Below are 20,354 nucleotides of genomic sequence, written 5' to 3' on the forward strand. Positions count from 1 at the left end.
TCCCTATGAACACTCCAAACCCGTGAAACATTATTCCCACCAGTGACATTGGGCAAACGATTCAACGTTTGTGCTTGGTGAAAGCTAAACTATGGAGTAAACTCTCACTTTTGTCCAGCTGCATCATTGCAAGGCAGGGAGCATCTGAAGCCTCACTAAACGAATCACCGTCATTTTCTGAAGGCAGATATTCCCCTTCAGAATCAGGGTCCGCGAATAGAAGTAATAGAGTAATACTTAAAATCGTTCGTGTTATTTTTTTGTTAAATCACAAATAATTTTTACAGTTACAAATCCTGATTTGATCACTTCTCATACCTAAGGTGGTGCAAAAGTCTGTGCACTTGCAGAAAAGATTTGTAACTGTAGGACAACTTTTTGTGCGTAGAACATTGATTTGTAATTGTAGAATATGTTTGTAATGGTAAAATATTTTTAACTGTAGGATGATTTGTAGCTGTAAAACCGATCCGTAGGCCTACCCGTAGAATAGAAGTGTAGGGCATATTTGTAATTTTGACAATTACTTGTACAGATCATTTTTGCAGTTACAAATCATTTATACAGTTTCAAAACGTGATACACACGTACAAGACATTTGAGTCTAATATTGTTCCATAATAGCCTACCTAGTAGATCTTGACTGACTTTGCAGGCTCCATCAGCATCAGCTGCTCTGCCACTCACCGCGCTCTGCTTCTCCCCACAATCGTCAGGTACCTTCGTATATCCATCTGGTCAAATTTCACTCTGTGATCTGTAATCTCTTTAGTCAATTTCTCTCTTATTTCTTACGCCGAGTGGCAAGTTGCCAACCCGACCCTTCAGAAAATGTAACGTTAACGTGACCCCTAGCCCCTCCCGCCAGTGCTCTCGGAAACAATATCCAAATTAAAGGCAACTTCTAATTGTATTATTTTTTATTTTAACTTATAGTCTGATTTATTATGTTAAGTGCAGGCCTGTTACGATTTCCTTAACCAAAAAAAAAAAAAAAAAAGCAATATTTTTGTAGGGGCTTTTGAACATCTTGGGGGGCTTAAATAGGCCTAACGACGTCCCTGGAAGTTACCTAAAGATCAGGATTTACAAGAGGGACCCCTGGAATCTTCAATATTAAAAGACTATCTGTTTAAATTTCATGCAAATAGCCTCACTGAAAGTATACTTACTGAAAAAAATGTTGACGTGTTCAATACTTAATTTCCCGGCTGTACATACAACATTCCATATTTGTAAACCAATAATACCTAAACTGATGTCCAGCTTGTTGTCCAGGCTGAGGTGTTCAGCTGTGCAGGTGTAGTGATGATGCTGTAGTTCCTCTGCGCTGACCTCCAGGCTCTTCCTCATCTGGTACGTCTCATCTCCATTAGGTAGCAGCTCCCCCCCAGTGATCTGGTGGTCAGACACAGGCTGGCCGTCTCTGTGCAGGGTCAGGTTGATGTGACGGGGGTAGAAACCAGTGGCCAGACAGGTCACTTTGGCCCCTCCAGAGTCTGGGAGTGTCTTCTGGAGGAGCCTGACTCTGGGCTTCACTAAGAAACATAGTCATAAATACAGTACAGAACAAATCTTCCTTAAAATGGATCACTGTTAAAGTAGAAAAACACAATCCATACACAATCTAAATATGTCCACAGAGTACTGAGGTGTTATATATATATATATATATATATATCTTACTCTTTTTAAGAATACGGTTCTTCTCTCTGGCCAGGTATTTCTTCAGGAGTTTAATGCAGCGGGGATGGAATAATGCATAAGCTATATGGACACTCCCAGGCCATGTATTGCCCACTGCGTCTGGCCACACCCAGTCAGTATGAAGGCTGTCATTTTGTGGATTGTAATACCGGACATCTCCAGCCTCCCCGTTGAATGCGTCTTTGCTCATTAAAGTTCCTACGTCGTCATTTTCCTGTAACTGACATCCCGCAGCTCTCTGTAGAACATGAAAACCTCAGAAAGCACAAGGACAGACGTTGAGACACTAAAATCCACATCAGTTTTGAACTGCTTCATCACTATCAGTTTATTTCTGGTTCTAACATTAATTATTTAATGCACACAAAAACTCCTATTTCAATATCTCTGAATTTCTAATTTATTATTCAAAATAAGAAGCTCCATCTCCTGTTTTTACACTATAGCTGTTGTTAAAAGGTACTTTGCCAGTCAAATATTTTAACTCACTGTTTGTGTGGTTCAGAATCTCTCTCAGAAAAGAGACCCTATTTTTCATAAGTCCATAGTTGAATTCCACATGAGGAACATATGCCAGGTCTGTGGCATCAGGTGTTCTCTCTGTACCATTCACACCTCTGTTTACAAGCTTGTTGTCATTTGAGTTGTAGTATCCAATCGGAATGTCATCCAGCATAAATAGAGTCTGGAATTCTGGGAATGGAGTCTCACCCTTTATAAATGTATGAAACATCCAGAAAGAATGAGAACCTGTAGAAGAAAAGGTGTAGAAAGTAATTAACTGTGTATAACTGTTTTGTTGTTGACTATAACACCACCAGGAAGAGAATGGTGTTTAGCTACTGTAGCCTACAAATCTAGATTCACTCTAGCGGCAGCAAATGTAATTTTCAGCCAGGGTCGTCTAGCAACTCTCCGTTGGCTTGAGAACGCATCAAATTTGGTACACGTGTTTGTATGGACTCAAAGATGAAGTGAGTTGGAGGTCAAAGGTCAAGTCCATGAATACTCTGGCTTTAATATCTCAAAAAATGCCTTGACATACATACCTGAAATTTGGTATGAGTGTTTGTATGGACTCAAAGATGAAGTGAATTGATGTTGGAGGTCAAATGTCAAGGTCAAAAACACCTTGAGTGTTATATCTCAAGAACGCCTTGACACACAAGGTTTTTTGATAAGAGGGTTTGTATTGTAGCGTCGGTGGATGTACATGTTTGATGTTGAATGAGTGTCTCCCAGAATGCAGTGCGAGTGAATGCTATAATGTGTAATGCCGGTTATAATAGTTGTAGTTGCGTGTACCATGTTGTGTATTTGTTAGCGTGTTAGTCTCTTTGGTTGTACCTCATGTGTTTATCCCTGTGTTGATATGTGTGGTAAACCCTTATTGAGTGTTACGTATGCGGCTGAGACTACCCCTGTGTTGCCCTATGGAGTTATCTGTATGATCCGAGTGTGTCTGAGTGTGTACAGTGGGCAGTGCTTTGACTTGGCCAGCTTCACTTTCGCGGTCTCTTGGCGTGGGATCACCGCGGTATCCAGACTTTAATTTGTATTTTTCCAGTGAGACGCTGCAACAACCCAAACAACCGGTAGATGGCTCAAGTGAGCAGGGTGTCTCGTAAAAAGAAATGGAGCCTGGAAAACCCTACTTCACTACAGACTTTAGCAGACTGGTTTAGAAATAATTTAATAGCCAGAAATATGCCTGCCCTGAACTAATAAAGAAATATTTGGTTAACTGCGAGTGAATCCCGTTTGCAGCCGTAGAAGAAACGCAGGACAAATTAAACATTCTGGTTTTCTCCGAGTGCAACGATGATAGACAGATAGCATTTGGACAAAATATAGAGCATATTAACCTCCGTTGCTCAGCCAAATGCCTTCCTGTTACGTCCTGTTATCACGGAGTTACAGGCGATAAACGATTTTTGATGGTCACAAGTTTACTTCATCGGTTTATTTTTTTTTTATTATTATTAAAGAGTGTTTTTCATTTAAAGGTTTAGGTTTGACTTAGTGCTTATTCAGTAGAGCATTTAGTGCTCTCCCCAATCCCAGACGTTCACATTGCATGTTTGTTTGTAGCTAATGGATGCAACCGCGAGATAGGCTATGCGTTTGACGGCAATGAGTTGTTGAACCAAGACATATAGCCCAGCAGCAATCTAGGGACTGTTCGTTATTTATTGAAGGGGCCACCGGAGGAATTTTGAGTGCTTCAGTCAAAAGTTGCATGACCCTCTCTTGCCTGCTAGAAATTGTTCAATGACCCTCCGACAGAATTGTTAAAAAGACATGACCCTCCTGCCAATTGTCGCTGTCTTTCGCCCGCGCCACAGCCACACACTGTGATAACGTTCTTAAATCAATCTTTCCCGTGAGCTTGCATGCTACCAGTCCTTCCTTTTCAAATGTGTTGCGCCTGTTTGCACAATTTCACAAATAATCGTATGTGATTAATAATATGACAAATAATCCCTGTTCACGGGGACCGAAACAATGCATGCCAACTTTTTCTGTGTTTATCACGTATTTTAACTTTCCCCGCTGTCTTGCCGTTTTAATGTTTTCCGTAGAATATCCCATATTTTAATACTCTCATAACAGCCCTACCATCGGCCCTGTCTCTGTGTTGCCCTGTTGCTACCCCTTGCCCTTCCAACGAAACAGATGATGACTGTCTATCATCGTTGCACTCGGAGAAAACCGGAATGTTTCATTCGTCCCCGTTTCAATCGTCCCGGTTGTACCTACTCAAAACGCAGATAGAACCTTATTATTCTAAGGTAGCGAAATAGCGTTCAGCATGATTCATGCCCAATTAATTCCCCCTGTTAAAGTGTTCGCCTTTGTAGTTTGGTTTCGTGATAGCCTATGATAAACGGCTTATGGCCAAATATGTGAAAACGTTAAAATGCAGTAGGCTACGTGATAAACCCGGAAAAAGAAGTTGACAGTGATTTTTTCATAATCACTTTGGAGGGTCATAGAAAAATGTATTGCTGGCGAGGGAGGGTCACGTCTTTTTGGACTAATGCTCCCAAAACTCCTCCGGTAGCCCCTTAAATAAATAACGAACAGTCCCTAATGAAGTAAACTTGTGACGATCAAAAATCGTTTATCGCCTGTAACTCCGTGATAACAGGACGTAACAGGAAGGCATTTGGCTGAGCAACGGAGGTTAATATGCTCTATATTTTGTCCAAATGAGGTCTGTCTATCATCGTTGCACTCGGAGAAAACCAGAATGTTTAATTTGTCCTGCGTCTCTACAGCTGCAAACGGGATTCACTCGCAGTTAACCAAATATTTCTTTATTAGGGCAGGGCAGGCATATTTCTGGCTATTACATTATTTCTAAACCAGTCTGCTAAAGTCTGTAGTGAAGTCTGTGTAGGGTTTTCCAGGCTCAATTTCTTTTTACGAGACACCCTGCTCACTTGAGCCATCTACCGGTTGTTTGGGTTGTTGCAGCGTCTCACTGGAAAAATACAAATTAAAGTTGCGTGATACCGTGTGATCCCACGCGCGGACCGCGAGTGAAGCTGCCCACTGTAGCTCATATTTAAATAAATCAGTGAAACAGTATCTTGATAAACAAGCAGCATTTTAATGTCTCTGTCATGTTTCATATTTGGTAAATAAACCATAGTGAAACATTAACTGCTGCCATTGGTCAATTTCTCTGTAGCCTGGCAAAACTTATCAGAAGGATTTTTGATTTTCGAAAGCATTCACCCGTCACAGCCAAATGAAATCGGCTTTCACAGGTCACAAATTCTGTCTGATCTTCACGAAACTTGACATATGTGATCTTCAGACCATGCCTCACAAAAGTTACCAGAAGGATTTTTGATTTTTGAAAGCGTTTGCCGTTAGAGCCAAGCAAAATCCGTAGCCGCAAAACAGGAAGTAGGTCATATCTCAGGAACACTTTCACGTATAGAAACCAAACTTGGTACATGGACTTGAGAATTCATCCTGAGGACACACATTAAATTTGGTGACATTCGACCACTGGGGGGGTGCTAGAGTTACAGGAACTTAGCTCATATCTAAGCGACACTTTCATTTCTCAAAAACAAAACTTGGTACAGGGACTCGGGACTCCATTGTGAGGCCACACATATAATTTGGTGCCCTTTGACCTAGGGGTCGCTGCAACTAGCAAAAATGTGTTTTGGCATTTCGGATATATGTTAATGCACGTAACCTTTGAGCTGTACGCCCCCATTTTGAAAAATGAGCCACTGTTAGAATTCTAGCCAGATTCAACGTAGCATATTCCACTGTCTGCTCACGTTAGTGACCGCACCAGAGCAAGCACACTTTCGCAGTTCCTCGGAAATGCATTCTAGTTAGTTTCCCACTCAAATTGTCAGCCACCTTTCCTAGCGATAGCTGGCCTGACGAGGGAAATGGCTTTCTATGGCAAACAGTCACTGGCTGAAACTTAGCCTTTGTTTTGAACTACGTTTGTATGATTGGTAGGTTGTGGTGTAAAATAACTTGATTGTAGGCTTAGGTGTTAGTTTGTTGTTCAGTTGAACATAATTATCAACAACTGTCCCTCCCCCCTTCTATTTCTGTTTGGTGCCGCTTCACTCTGCTACTGGATGGTGGAGGATCAGACCAAAGATCCTTAATTACTAGCAAGATAGAGCAATGTAATTCGTTACTATGGGAGCAAAATGGGACAGTTCTGGTCTGCATAAGTGGGAGTGGGAGTGTCACCTTACATCACTAAATAAACTTTCTCTCTTAACAAGCAATAAGAGCAGACAAACATTGTGTTTACAGTACTATTGTCCATAATCATGTATGATACCAATGAATCGACATGGAATGAATAATTTCATTAGTCTGTGAACCGAGCTGACTAGCTAGCTAACGCTAGCTTAAAAAGCATTACAAGTGGATGGCAGTAGCTATGGCAATACAGGTATGTGCTAACAAGTGACTAGCAGTTGAGGAACTTCGCTTAAACTTAATTAGGGGTTTGCACGGACGTCACGTTCTGGCCGGTAACCATGGCAACCCAGCATGCGCGGCCATATTGGCGATACTCAGTGAATGAAGTACAATGGAGTATTATGCACTTTGGATATCTTACGTGATTGTAGCCGTGTCTAAACAACAGAAAAGCTCATCAAAATGCGTGTAAGATGCAAAGGCATATAGGGCAGGACTTGGACCACAAGAAAAGGCGCGATATTTCGAGAAATTATGGTTTATTGGCAGTGCAGATCTGATATGAGTTGGGTGAGGGAGACGAAGTACCAAGTTCAACCACAAGCGCCCCCCCTTCCTCTGATAACTTCTGTATTCTCCTTTCTCCCTGGTTTTTTAATAACTTGTGGAAGTCGATACCTACACCAGATGTTTTTCTCAGTCTGACCTATTGGTACAACCTAAAACACGGCAATAATTAACCATTTTCCTTGACGATCTTAGAGATTTACTTCAGTGCCTAATGCTTTCTAATGTGGCGAGTATCTCCAATATGGCGACGTCCAGATCTGATGACACGCCGTGCAAACCCCTAATATACTGTTGCAAGTTCATTTGAGTATAAACTATCCACTTTAACTAATGTCAGTAATCAGTGGCGTCATGCCCATTGAAATTAAGGGCACGTGCCCCCTCGGATTTTTCCTCCCTGATAATGTTTTTGATCATAACTTGTTCCTATTATGCTCCATAATAAGCCAGAGCCTGTAACAACTCAAATGTATTCTTCTGGATGTGTAATAAATCATAGGCTACCAAAATAGTTGAAGATCGATCAGCAGCCCTTTTCCTAAAATTGGTGTCTGTGTATGTTCCCATAGCAACTCACACGCACACTGAGCTTGCAAATGTAATGTTTTGCTTGTGTTGAACTGTTAGAGTTAACTTGCTACAGTTTGAACAGTTGAACTGTTACAGTTAGAGTTTAAACTGTTACAATCAATGGTGTTGAAGTGGTAGGCTAAGTAGGCTAAGCAATAAAAAGTAGTGGAATTATTTGTGGTTGACCTGGAAATTTTGACTTGGTGATCAAAAAGTTAGAACTATGGATTTGATGTTGGCCGCGAATTCAGAGCATTAGAAGCTATGTTAATGTTAGCCTACGTTGTGTCAGTGTATAAGTATAAGTATATATACTCTTTTGATCCTGTGAGGGAATTTGGTCTCTGCATTTATCCCAATCTGTGAATTAGTGAAACACACTCAGCACACAGTGAACACACAGTGAGGTGAAGCACACACTAATCCCGGCGCAATGAGCTGCCTGCAACAACAGTGGCGCTCGGGGAGCAGTGAGGGGTTAGGTGCCTTGCTCAAGAGCACTTCAGCCGCGCCTGCTGGTCGGGGTTCGACCCGGCAACCCTCCAGTTACAAGTCCGAAGCGCTAACCTCTAGGCCACGGCAGCCCCAAAGGCTGTAACGCAATGCTGTAAAGTGTAACATAGCCTGTAGGCTACTCTTACAAATATTACAAATATTTGGCTAACAGACATCTGCTCTGTTTTGTCTTGTACATGACAAAGTCTCCTGATTCAATTGTTTCCAGTTTCATAGAAACAAAGAAAATAATAGCAGTCTCTCATGTATCAGGTCAAAATTGCTCATGATTTGCAGGTAGCAACTTACAAATGAGGTAGCTATTGGTTGACAAATATATTACTAGTAGTAAAATGTTCAAATATTTAGTGTTAACCTTACTCAGCACTGAAACCTGTCAAACTTCATCACATGAATTAAGATTAAAATAATTTAATTTCTGAGCACCACAAAGTCAGAACCCCAGAAAAAAAAATCCTGATTGTGCCCCCCAAGAATTTTGGCTTGCATGACGTCCCTGTCAGTAATGTTATTCAGCTAGTTATCATTTCATAGAAATCACACTTCTCCATTAAAATGTTACCTTAGCTAAGAGGCTAGCTCAGGGGTGGGCAAACTTTTTGGCTCAAGGGCCACATTGGGTTTTGAAAATTGACCGGCGGGCCGCACAATATTAATTGCTTAAAACATACTGCTAATTTGATGCTGTTTAACAAATGTATAAATTGTGCACTGTCGCTTTAAGACAGTCGCTTTAATTCACGTTTATTTCTCAATGATCTTTTGCCTGCTCCGCTATGGCTAGTGCTGTACCTACGCTGTGCCCTCTCACAGTTTTTAAATGGTCAGTAGTGGGAACTACTGTTGCCTTCCTGATTTCCTTTTAAAAGTTTCTTATGAGGAGATATCAATTATCAACAATGACAAGCCAGCTGGAACCTGCCCCCTCGTGAGTGCAGACGCGTTCCCAATTTAATGGATCTGCTGCAAAGAAGATAACTAAGAGTAGGCCTCTCATTTCTATTTAACATGATGTTTTGACATTGACATTGTAAACGTTCTCTAAGGAGAGAGAGTGGAAGCCAACCAACATCGTTTCTATCGGGATCTGACCTGTGGGCCGCAGTTTGCCCACCCCTGGGCTAGCTAGTATGCTACCAACCAGACAGTAACTGGCAGCAGCATGGTCTGATATTAAGTTATTTTACTACAAATCCGAACACTAAAAAATTACACTATTAGGCTTGAAATTATCACTTACAGATTATGACAAAATTTTCCAAAAAACCCTCAACAAGTCCAGAAAGACATAATGACCACAAAATTCCACAAGTCACAACTCTGGTCTGAATAAAGGGGATCCCCCTTGCAATAATCGAACGCGGAAGTTGTTGAACGTTTGCACCTCTCGCTCTGCTTTAACCCTCTCTGATCAGGCTGACTGCAACTGCTATGGATGCTATACTGAATGGATGGCAGGAAAGCACAGCACACGTGAATTTCTAGATGAAGAAGAGGGAATAATGCACTTGCTTTTTAAACTAATAAGTTGTCAAGGCTTATTTATGCAAGCTTGTGTAGCCTAAACCAGACATACTTAGGCCTAGCCAAATTTATCCTGGCTGTAGATAAAGCAGGATATGAATTGTATGTATGTATGTAATGAATTGTAGATCCTATCCACCACAGAGCTGGATCGACCCCTCAGCCCCTCCCCTCAGGCACACACAGTCATTTCAAATAAGTCACGATTGTCAAATTGTGTTCATTTCCTACTTTGTTCCTTTTTTGTAATTGAGTGTGTGGTTGTTTTTGTGTATATGTGTTTTGTGTGGGTGTTTTTGTGTGTGAGTGTGTGTTTGTGTATGTAGGTGTGTTTGTATGTGTGGGTGCATGTGTGTGTGTGTGTGTCTGTGTTTATGTGTTTGTGTGCATGTTTGTGTGTGTCGTGTGTGTGCATGTATGTGTGTGTGCATGTGTAGTGTGTGTGTGTGTTTTTGTGTGTGTGTATGTGTGTGTGCGCATGTGTGTGTGTGTGTTTATGTATGTGTACATAAATAAAGCAAATCAGGGAACCACCTACTCTTTGTGATAAGTGCCATGGGATCTTTAACAACCATGGTGAGTCAGGACCTCCATTTAACATTCATGCAAAGGAAAACATCTCCTGCAGTACAGTGTCCCTGTCACTGCAATAGGACATTGGGATTGATATTTGTTTGGTGGCTTTTGGCCACAGGGAAGAGTGCCACCTTCTCGCCAGCCACCAACACCGCTTCCAGCAGGAACCTACTCTTCCAAGGAGGTTTCTTATCCAGGTACTAACTAAGCCTGCTTAGCTTCAGTAATTCAGCAAAGTTAGGGTATCTGCTGGTCTGGCTGCTGGCTAAAAACAAAAGGTGAAAGGCATATAGGATTCTAACTGTCTCACTGAATTGCATTATGCACACTCAATTCTCACTGGTATCTGCTAGACAACAAGTACCAAAACATGATTAGTTCATAGATTTCACATGTAAAATAAATGTTATACAACCCCACCCCCATCTTGCCTGTTCATAATTCTTAGAAATTCTTGAATTGTGTGCATGTGTGCGTGTATGTGTTTGTGTGTGTGTGTGTGTGCATGTGCTTGTGGGTGTGCCTGTGTGTGTGCATGTGCATGCATGCGTACATATGTCTACTGTGTGTATGTGTCATACGTATTACTGTGAATGTATGTGTGTGTGTGTGTGAATATCTGTTTATGCACATGTGTGCATATGGAATGGTTTAACATGACCCCTGGAGGCAAACATACGCAAAAAATGTATTGTATGGCCCCCCATGAATGAAAGTCCACGAAACTTGGCATGCATTCGGAAGGTGACATAATGATCCTACACTTTCAATTTCATGCAGTTTTGACCATGTTAGGTCACAGATACAGTGTACCTAACACACCTCAATTTTACTTTTTTTGTTTTTAACTAGGTGGCGCTATGGCGCACATGAAATGAGTGGTTATGGAATGGGTTGACATGACCCCTTAAGATCAACATACAACAAAAAGGTGGTCCTCCTAAACCCTACAGTTCTCGCGATATTCTCGCTACAGATCAAAATTATGGTTCCATGCTATTCATGTGGGGCTACATGCCCACCAAGTTTCGTGTACCCCGGTCTTTCAGTGTCCCGGGAATCCTTGACGGAAAATTGGCCATGCGAAAAGAAAAAAAAAATCTGACTAAACCTATATGACCGCCGCTTCGCTGGGCGATGGTCATAATAAGCAAGGTGCAAAGACAGTGAGAAGGCCTAGGCCTATTGTGTAATATACTGTTGAAGTAGGTCTACTCTTTTTTTTAGCTAGGTGGTCCATGAGTTTTTTTTCCAAGTTAAGTGCTCCTTGGTCTTAAAAAGTTTAAGAGACACTGGTATATAGCATTCGGCCTGCACAGGAGTATGACTAGGGGTGTCACGATTCTCCAAATCCTCGATTCGATGTAATTTTCGATTTTCAAGTCACGATTCGATTCGATTCAATTTTCGATCTTTTTTTTAATATTACTATTAATGCATTCCTTATATGTTATTTACTCTTTTTGGCCTTTTCCTTTTCGGGGGCTTTTATTTTGAAACCGTTCCAACCGCGAGGTTGTAATGTAAACAGAACTAACATTAGGCTAAAACAGAGACGTGAACATAGTGAAATGAAGCAACACAGAATGTTAATTTGATTGTTTCAGCACACTCCGAAGAGACCCAAGGTTAGTGTTCATGGAATATGTACTTATCAATGTGCATTTTAAGCCTTAAAGTAACTTTGGACTGTAACTAGATCATCTTTTCACTTGCTAAGCTGAGTAGGCTAAGTTAGTTTTAATTGACGTGAATGAACGAATACTTCCACACCGGTGATTTTAAAGTAGCAAAAGGGCTTTGATTTCGGTAGGTTGATGTGTATATTTTAACTGGCTGCAGCCTAAAATTAGAGTGTTGACGCTGCAGTTCAGCACGTGCATGTGTGTTTGTGCGTCTTGGCATACTGTACATGCTGGACGTGACATTGGGGGTGTGGCTGCTTTAAGTTCGAAGTTCGAGATTGAGATGTAATTTCGATCTATTTCGATATAAAATCGAAATCGTGACACCCTTAAGTATGACACCGTCAAACTACAACCCCAACACAGAAAAAGTTGGGACGTTGTGTAAATGTGAATACAAACAGAATGTGATAGTCTGCAAATCTCATGTAATACTTGTTTTGTCCACTGGTGGTTGTTTTGGCACTGTTTTGAATTTTGCGATTTAAAACTGAATGAAATGTAGGCCTACCCGCAAACAATGTAGCCTAAGATAGGCCTATGCTGACTGCATCAGTGCTTTAAGTATTCTTAAAGATTATCAATTAATTGTTAATAGGCCTTACTTCCATTCAAGCCATATTTCTGGGACTTTCTGGGATAATTATTTCTATATTTTTTCTCTCGTTCAAATGTTCGACAGCAGAGTTCACACAGTTCTCACCAGCTGAGTGAAAGTTAGAATGGTTGTCATTTCAGATGTTTTTTCCAGCATTTTATAAAACTCTCATAGTTTGAGAGTATTTGTAGGATATTGCCTGTTGAGTATGCAAAGACAGAAAGTTCAAAGTTCACAAATTTTGAATAAAATATACTTTTGGGAATGCTAAAGTTTTTTTTATTAATATTATTTCATTTGAGCTATTTCCACTCTTGAACTACATTTTATATTGATATGGCATGATGGCAATATAAAATATACACAGCTAACAATGCTATTAGATTGCAGTAGCCTATAATTAAATGTAATGGATTAATATTCAACTAAGGTAGACTGCCGTTGTTCACAGCACAAAGCTATTTACGGTTACTGACAAATTTCAATTTGAATTAGAGTGGGAACCCTGTGTTAGGGGAGTTGGCACACATGTTGTTCTCTGCAAAGAAAGTTGTACATATCATTCCAAACCCAGGCTGCTCTACCTCATTATAGTCTTCCTGATTGCCTTGAGACTGAGTGCAAGTTAACTACACATGCGACAAAAACCCTGGAGACAGTTCCTGTAATGTTTCAGTTGCCTCCACTGTTTCAACTGACTGACTGAGATTAATCACGACTCACGAGAGCTGTCCACCTTTGCTGGTTTACACTCATTCTTTGACAAAAACTAGATCTAGATTGTTTAACATTAATCACTCCACTGAAATACTCCTATATTGTATAGCCATGGGTGCCTGTTTCAAAGTTAACTGGTGGTCATATCAACCAAAATTCGTCAGTTAATCTGTAACTTATCTTCCAGTCCACAAAGCTTCAATTTACATTTATAGCCTGTTACAGAACTTGGCTAGAGGTCACAATGTAATCAGCTGACAGCAATAAGACCCAGCGATAAAACAGTGCATATCAACTTATATCCAGGTGAATTTTCCACAGCTGCATGTCAATGCTCCTCCGACATTGTTTGCAGCTCCAACAACATGGTGCGGAGTTTTGAGGGGTCTGTGATGTAATCCAGACAAAGGCGGCAGAATGCCAGTGTGTGAATGTCAAATTGTCACTAGCAGAATCCCCAGTGTGTGTACCAATACAGTGCAGTGTGTTGGTTAAAAATGTGAAAGCAGCCTTACCTGATTTCACAGTCAAGAAAATCTGGAATGAACAGAAGAGGAACAGTAGCCTCAACATGTTGACGCATGTATCAAGCGCTGCTTTCAGTTCATCTGATGGTGTTTAGTGCTTCCAGCTGCCTCTTTCACCAGCGGCACTTCATGTGAGATTCTATTCTTTACTGAAACGTTTTGCTAGAAAAACTCCACCCACATTCCAGATATTGCATTTTGTTTCCTTGTTGTTGTCAGCTCATCTCTCCACTCCCTCGTTAACCTTCGCCCTGTCCATCAGAAGTCTCAAACAACATCTGTTAAAGTATGAGACAATGACAGCATAATGACTTTGCAGGGATTTTTCGATTGCACAACCTGGGAGATTTTTAATTGTCCTGATATAAACGAACGGGTTGAAACAGTATCAGGCTGCATCTACAGTATTATATCGATATGCCGTGGGTGTCCAAATAAACACAACTACAAACAAAAGATAGAGGATACTCTGGGGTCTGGCAATTCCAGGGGATTAAGACTATGACCAACGTCGCACCCATGGGCAGGGGCAAACTGGGCACCAATGGGCAGGGGCAAACTGGGCACCTATGGGCAGGGGGGCAAACTGGGGGCAACTGGGGGGCAACTGACCGCGATATTTTAAGGCCATGTGACATGGTGTCACGGTGGTAAGTCCCTCCCCGGCTGACAGAAGTCGGACAGAATTTCTAACCAGTAAGCATTGCGTCCATCCCAGTATGCATTGTGTTCAACCCAGCATGCATCACATCAAGTCAGATCTGCACAGATCTGCCGCAAGTCGAACTGCCGCAACTCGCGCAGACGCCTGCATTGAATGAACGCTCATACCACCACTTTATTGTATGGCTCCATGTTTAATGACATCAATAGCAGAAACGTTTGTTTTCTTTTTTTGTCGGTCCGCGGTATCTTGATCAACTGCGCAGCAAATTATCAGACAAAGCACCGGGCCTAATTTCACTCCAAGACTCTGCGGACCAGCAGTCTCCACGTTGCGGACCCACAGCAAAACAAAACTATTTCCTGATTGGCCGATAGGTTAGTAACTGAACAGCAGCTCTCTGAGCTGAATGAGCGCACAGACAGCAACGTTGTATGACACGTTTGTAAAATATAGTCCTTAGAATTTTTTGTGCGGGCAAGTTAATAATTTCTCGGAGTGAGAAATGCCATGTGTGGCTTGTGAGCGTGTGAAGTCATTGAAATGCGTGTGTCTCACGCTCAATGCGTGAGACTTGAGAGGTCTGGTCGGGTGGGCAGATCATGCCACTGCCCACCCTATACGACGTCAGAACTTACTGTAATATGCCTACTGTACTGTAGTATGCCTACTGTATTAGTCCGCACTAAGTTTGTGAGGTCAGACAGACAGACAGTTGAAAAATGGCGAGTGAACAGCGTGTGTGCAATAGTGTGGAGTTTATCTTAAAGAACTCATTCGAAAGACTTGAGTTTGTAGTTAAATTAGCTATCAAAGACCTAGGACCTGATCAGCCCGACAACATCGTATACCAACAAACAAAGGACAAGAGTCGGTCATTTAATCGGACATATTCACGTTCGTGGTAGGCCATACAGTATGTCTGATAAGAAGCTCTGGTTGTCTTGAACGCAATAAAATGTTCTGTTTTCCATGTCTGCTTTTCCGATCTTCTGGGGGACAAGGGGATGTTTGGAGTAGGCTAGTGTAGGTGTGTGTGACATGAAATTTTTTTCAGAGAAAGCAAAAAACATGAGGCTAGCATCTGAGTTGTGCAAATTAGCCATGCTGGGGAAAGCTAATATTGCAGCACAACTCGATGAGGGCTAGCCCACAGTGTAAGTGTGAAATCGTGTACGAGTTTGTTCACCTGAGAGTGACACAGATAAAGTAAGGCTGATTGCACAGACATTTGATGGGGCTATATCGAGAGGAGCATTTGGTGGAGTGCCTAAGAAAGTGCAGGACGTGTAGGCCCTTGCTATGCACATCAATTGAACCTGGTGATGGGAAAGGCTGCGTCAGCAGCATCCTCAGTGCGTGTCTTCTTCTCGGATCTTTATGGTTTCTCCGCTTTTTTCACAAGATCTCTGAAAAGATTTAAAAGCTTATTTTGGAGTGTTTGGAAATAATTGAAACATCTGGAGATTTTGATACAATCTCAGTTAGAGAGGCTAAAGGGTTTTCTCGAATGCTCTTAGATCCCGAGTTTTTATTTCCTTTTAGACCTGTTCTACAAGATGCCCCGGGTAGTGCTCTATGCACAGCTGCAGAAAAGAGCAATGGATGCCGTGGAGGCACACAGGGTTACAGACAAGTTTGTGGCCAACATGAGAACGATAGGCCTACGTGATGTCCCGTGCATTTGTGCAAAACATACCGGTGTCCAGGATAAGCGCAGGACCGCTTCTAACTTTGCGCAAATTGCCTATGAAGTGTGTGACAATCATAGTTACCGCCACCGACAGATTTTCATTCACCGGCCATTTGTCTGCCACCAACCTATTTGATAGTTCAAGCTTCCTCAAATTTTCCAAATCATTCCCCAAAGAGCTCGTAAAAAAACTGGCCTTTTACGTGTATGTGTTACTTAATATTAATTTCTATACAAACCACGGTGGACACGCAAGCACTCATTCCATACCCCCCCATACACACAGAATATTTACCTTTTTAATGAATAGCCTACTTTTAATTTACTCTTTAAAGTTGAGCTGGCTCTTGAACACAATAATTTCGTTACTTATAATTTATTTTATGAGTAGGCCTACATGACAATAAACAACTTAAACTTGACTATGAGAGCTGAGTGGTGTAAGGCGGCATGAAGCCTACACTTGGAGCTCTAGTGGAATTTTGATTTCGCAACGAATTCTCGGTTAATTTGTTTCCCTCTTGAGTTTTTCCCTAAAGTAGTTCTCCACTGATCTGAGCTAATGAGCTGATTACCGGTACCTACCTTGTAGCTTTTATTTGTCTGGAATCTCACAATTTTAAACTTCACTTCTTATTAATAAAATAACATTAAGTAGGCTAACCATAGGTTAATAATGCATGAACAAAAAGGTATTTTGACCGCAAGTGGTAACATTATGGAATTCCATTCCCCAGATTTAAGCTCATAGCCTAGCCATAGAAAGAAAGAGTCGTAAAATGAACAAAATCTCCGTGGACCCCGCCATGAAGTCGCCCAGCTGCCGGTGACCTGGACCTATGCCAATTTTTTTTTTCTAAACTTGATCAGACTCTGCCCCGCCTATTTGTCAACCCAGGAGCCGCTACTGTAACAACTTAATACGTAGACTAATAACTTTCATAAACTCTTTAACCACTTGTAAACACCTGCAAACACCGTAAGAGCTTGTCAACTCTCCAGTAAAGGAGCAAACTTTTGTTTAAACTACAAAATATCTTAACATGCATTCAGTTCCAGCTTCACATTCCATTCAGCTTCACAGTACTGTTCGATCTGACACAGGCAGCTTCCTTCCGTAGAAGTGCATGGTAGGATCATGTCAAAATAAAAGTCCTTTGAAGTGAAGTGCTCAATAAAAGTCCTTTGTCCCTTTTTACAAGTTTTAACATTACTTTGAATAAACAAACTATAAAAGTATAAAACACATAGTATCAAAACACAGTTATTTAACAGGGTTATCTACAATGTGTAATGTTTTGGCGCAATTAAATTGAAAAATTTAAATTAAAATGCCCATTTAAAGGGAAACTTGGCAGGATTTCCCCCTCTGCTGGAGAAATTGTGCATTATGCTATTTCAAACTGTGGAAAAAGGTAACGATAAAGCACATGGATTTGTTTACAAGCTAGCAAAACGGTTAGCATAAGTTCGGCTGACAATGTGGATGTTACAAGGTAAGAAACACGATTTAAAACGAGTTTCTTGTATCTCACTTCTCTTTCCGGGACGGTAGTCTCAATGTTGCAAGGTTGGTTTTCCGCCTGGGGACACTAGGGGCAGCGGGAAAAGTCACCATTTTCACCGAAACAGATCATTTAACCATCCAAATGATTTCTAAACAGGTTTATTACGTTGAAATAGTTGCCAAGTTCTCCTTTAAGTGAGTGACCACATCGCCTAATAAGTCTCGGAGCAGTGTTAGCTCAGTACATTAGATTCCCTAGTTGGCCAAACTCTCTCTCTATACGGCTCTGTGTAGCCTAATGGTCTATCGCCCTCTATGGCTGTCATGAAGTTCTACATGACTATGGTGTAGTGTGACTGAGGTGAATAAGGAAACAAAATCGCTGACTGCGCATTTAAAATACCCTGTAATCATCTGTAACTCATTCTGTGCAAATCAGAGCAGCTGATTGTGTGTCTGTGATCCAAGCTATGAATGAAATCAGTTTGGGGTTGAATATGTGTATCTTAAAATAGCTCTCGCAGAACATTTATGGATTGTTGTAACATACTTTGGAGAGGTGTGTGTGTGTGTATGTCTCTCGTCTATTGAGTCTTTGCAATGTTGTAATGGTCTATCTGTGTGTGTCTTTTCTGTGATCTTGTTTTGAGTAAGTCTGCATGATAATGTATGAGAAAGTGGGCTAAACCAGACAGATCAGGGGTTAGTTACTCATATTTTCACTATAAGTGTTCCTTTTTCTTTGTATTGGTTCTTAACAGCATGGCACATTTCTCTCTCCTCTCTCTCAATTTTACAAAATAGGGGGATGCCTCCGCGAGCAGCGGACTTTGACCTACACCGCAGTAGCCGGTGTCAGGACACTCTAATCATGTATATAATGGGCACTGCATTAATCAGCTTTTCCGTAAAGGACATTACAGTCGTAGTTGCAGTTCTCTCTGCTGTCTTGCTCTTAGTTCTCTTTCCTATGCATGATTTTACTGTCTGCTCATTAAAGCCTATAACACTCACAAAGCATTCTCTTTCAGAAGTAAATCTTAAGTCTCTGTGTGTCAGTAAAGCCTGTTTAGTCACACTTATCCTCTAGTCTCTATGTGTATCGTGCAAATAAAGCTTGTTTACTCACTTTAGTCTCTGGGTGTATCGTGTCAAAAGAGGCCGTTTACTCTGTGTATAAATAAATAGAGGCTGTTTACTCACTCTTTGCATCTGTGTAAATGATCCCAGTGAGGACTAGTAAAATCTCTGTTAAAGTCATCTTGTCAGCAACTCATGAGGAATGTTGAACAGAAAGTAAGATCACAGCTCTTTCACAAGAACTGGGCTCATCTAACAACCAATCTGATCATGAGATCAGATCAGTGCATCATTTGTCTCTAGGCAAATACTCAAAGTGCAGAGTTTCCATCAAGTGACATTGAATATCATTTACTGACTGGGCCTGTTTTTCCATTACATTTTCCATTAACTGTTTAAAACCACTTAGTTAACTGTACTATTCCATTTTTATAAAATTATCTTTTTTTTATCACTACTGCATACATTGTGAGGGCAAAAAGGTATGATTCTGTGACTTAACTATATTTGACAATGAAACCTTACCTTAGCAGTAATCCTGTGGGACATTTACCACTGAATAGGCAAACATGGACAAGATCGACTTCTTCGCACACATAACAGGGCTACAACCAATGAAACTGAGGGTCTTACAGTGTGAGGATCTTATATTTACAAGTTATATATATATATATATATATATATATAAAATAGTTTTGCCTTTTACTTAGATCTTGTGACTCATGAGATATACACAAACAGAGTAGTAACACATTACAGTAGGTAGTATCTGATGTTCTATCCAGTTGTGCTGCTTCCCATCGAGATGAGCTGTCAGAAGCAAATCAATAGCATTTTTGATAAATTTGGCTGAGATATATTATTTGTTAAAGATGCTCTAAGTGATGCCACACGTTTTTTAGGCTAAAACATTTTATATCACTTACTGCAAACATCACCTAACCAACCGCTAGCTGTCTGTGTCCTGAATACACTGTAAATAAACGTGATCTCTGTGGACAGCCCAGGCTCCAAAAACGGCAACAAAAACAACCTGGGCAACCTCCTGTAGCCTCATCTTTGCTGCCTTCATGATTTTATTTTCTTATATGAAAAAGGAGATAGGTCTACACAAAGACAAGCCAGCTGGAATCTGCCAATCTCTTTTTGTCTCTCTCCTGCACGCGCAAGATGCGTTCCCAATTAAGTGGAGTAAAGTTAGATCTGCTACGTGGTGGATATTGAGAAGACCCAAAAAGTCAATCATCATTTTGACATTGTAAACGTTCTCGAGGAACAGTGAAACACAGTTTGCAGTAAAGCTACTAAATGACTAAATGTTGGTCCCCCCTCTGTCCTTTGGTGCCCTAGGCACAGTGTGTAATGCGCGTGGTGGGAGCGGACGCACTCCCATTCCCCTAGCCTAGCATAATTCTAGTTTTAGCAATAGCTAGCTATAGGCTAACCTGTGTAGGCTAATCCACGTCCATTGAAACCACTTCTCTCACTGACTTACATTCCTCATTGAACCCTCACTGACATCAGATGTCAAGTGCAAGAGGCGGTGACGGCTAATGGTAGAAATACGAACGGGACAATTTCATAAAATTTCAACAATTTCCTTTGTAGTTTTATGATGTTTGTTTACTGTTTGTTTTTATCAATGCTAAAGGGCTTCTCCTTGTGCAAAAATAAGGCATTAATAAACTCTTTATGGATCAGATATTATGTTGTAGGATAGGA

General features: G+C 41.0%; 2 protein-coding genes across 3 annotated transcripts in view; both read right to left on the reverse strand.

The window, feature by feature from the left end:
* Positions 1–18,967, reverse strand: part of LOC125295143 (major histocompatibility complex class I-related gene protein-like) — a 47,035-nt gene extending 28,068 nt beyond the window's left edge. The window contains exons 1-5 of one of the 2 annotated variants that reach the window (XM_048244324.1): positions 18,756–18,810; positions 13,677–13,966; positions 2,197–2,457; positions 1,687–1,962; positions 1,251–1,538 (exon numbers count right to left, since the gene is read on the reverse strand). In XM_048244324.1, coding sequence (XP_048100281.1) covers positions 1,251–1,538; positions 1,687–1,962; positions 2,197–2,457; positions 13,677–13,734 — 883 coding nt within the window. In that variant the 5' untranslated portion in view covers positions 13,735–13,966; positions 18,756–18,810. Of the gene's footprint in view, positions 1–1,250; positions 1,539–1,686; positions 1,963–2,196; positions 2,458–13,676; positions 13,967–18,755 lie in introns of both variants that reach the window. The other variant, XM_048244325.1, reaches the window with a different exon arrangement.
* The window catches only part of LOC125295308, a 195,125-nt gene that overhangs the window by 46,776 nt on the left and 127,995 nt on the right, over positions 1–20,354 (reverse strand). The window lies entirely within an intron of this gene.

Source organism: Alosa alosa, chromosome 5 (genome assembly GCF_017589495.1).
Source record: "Alosa alosa isolate M-15738 ecotype Scorff River chromosome 5, AALO_Geno_1.1, whole genome shotgun sequence".
NCBI lineage: Eukaryota > Metazoa > Chordata > Actinopteri > Clupeiformes > Clupeidae > Alosa > Alosa alosa.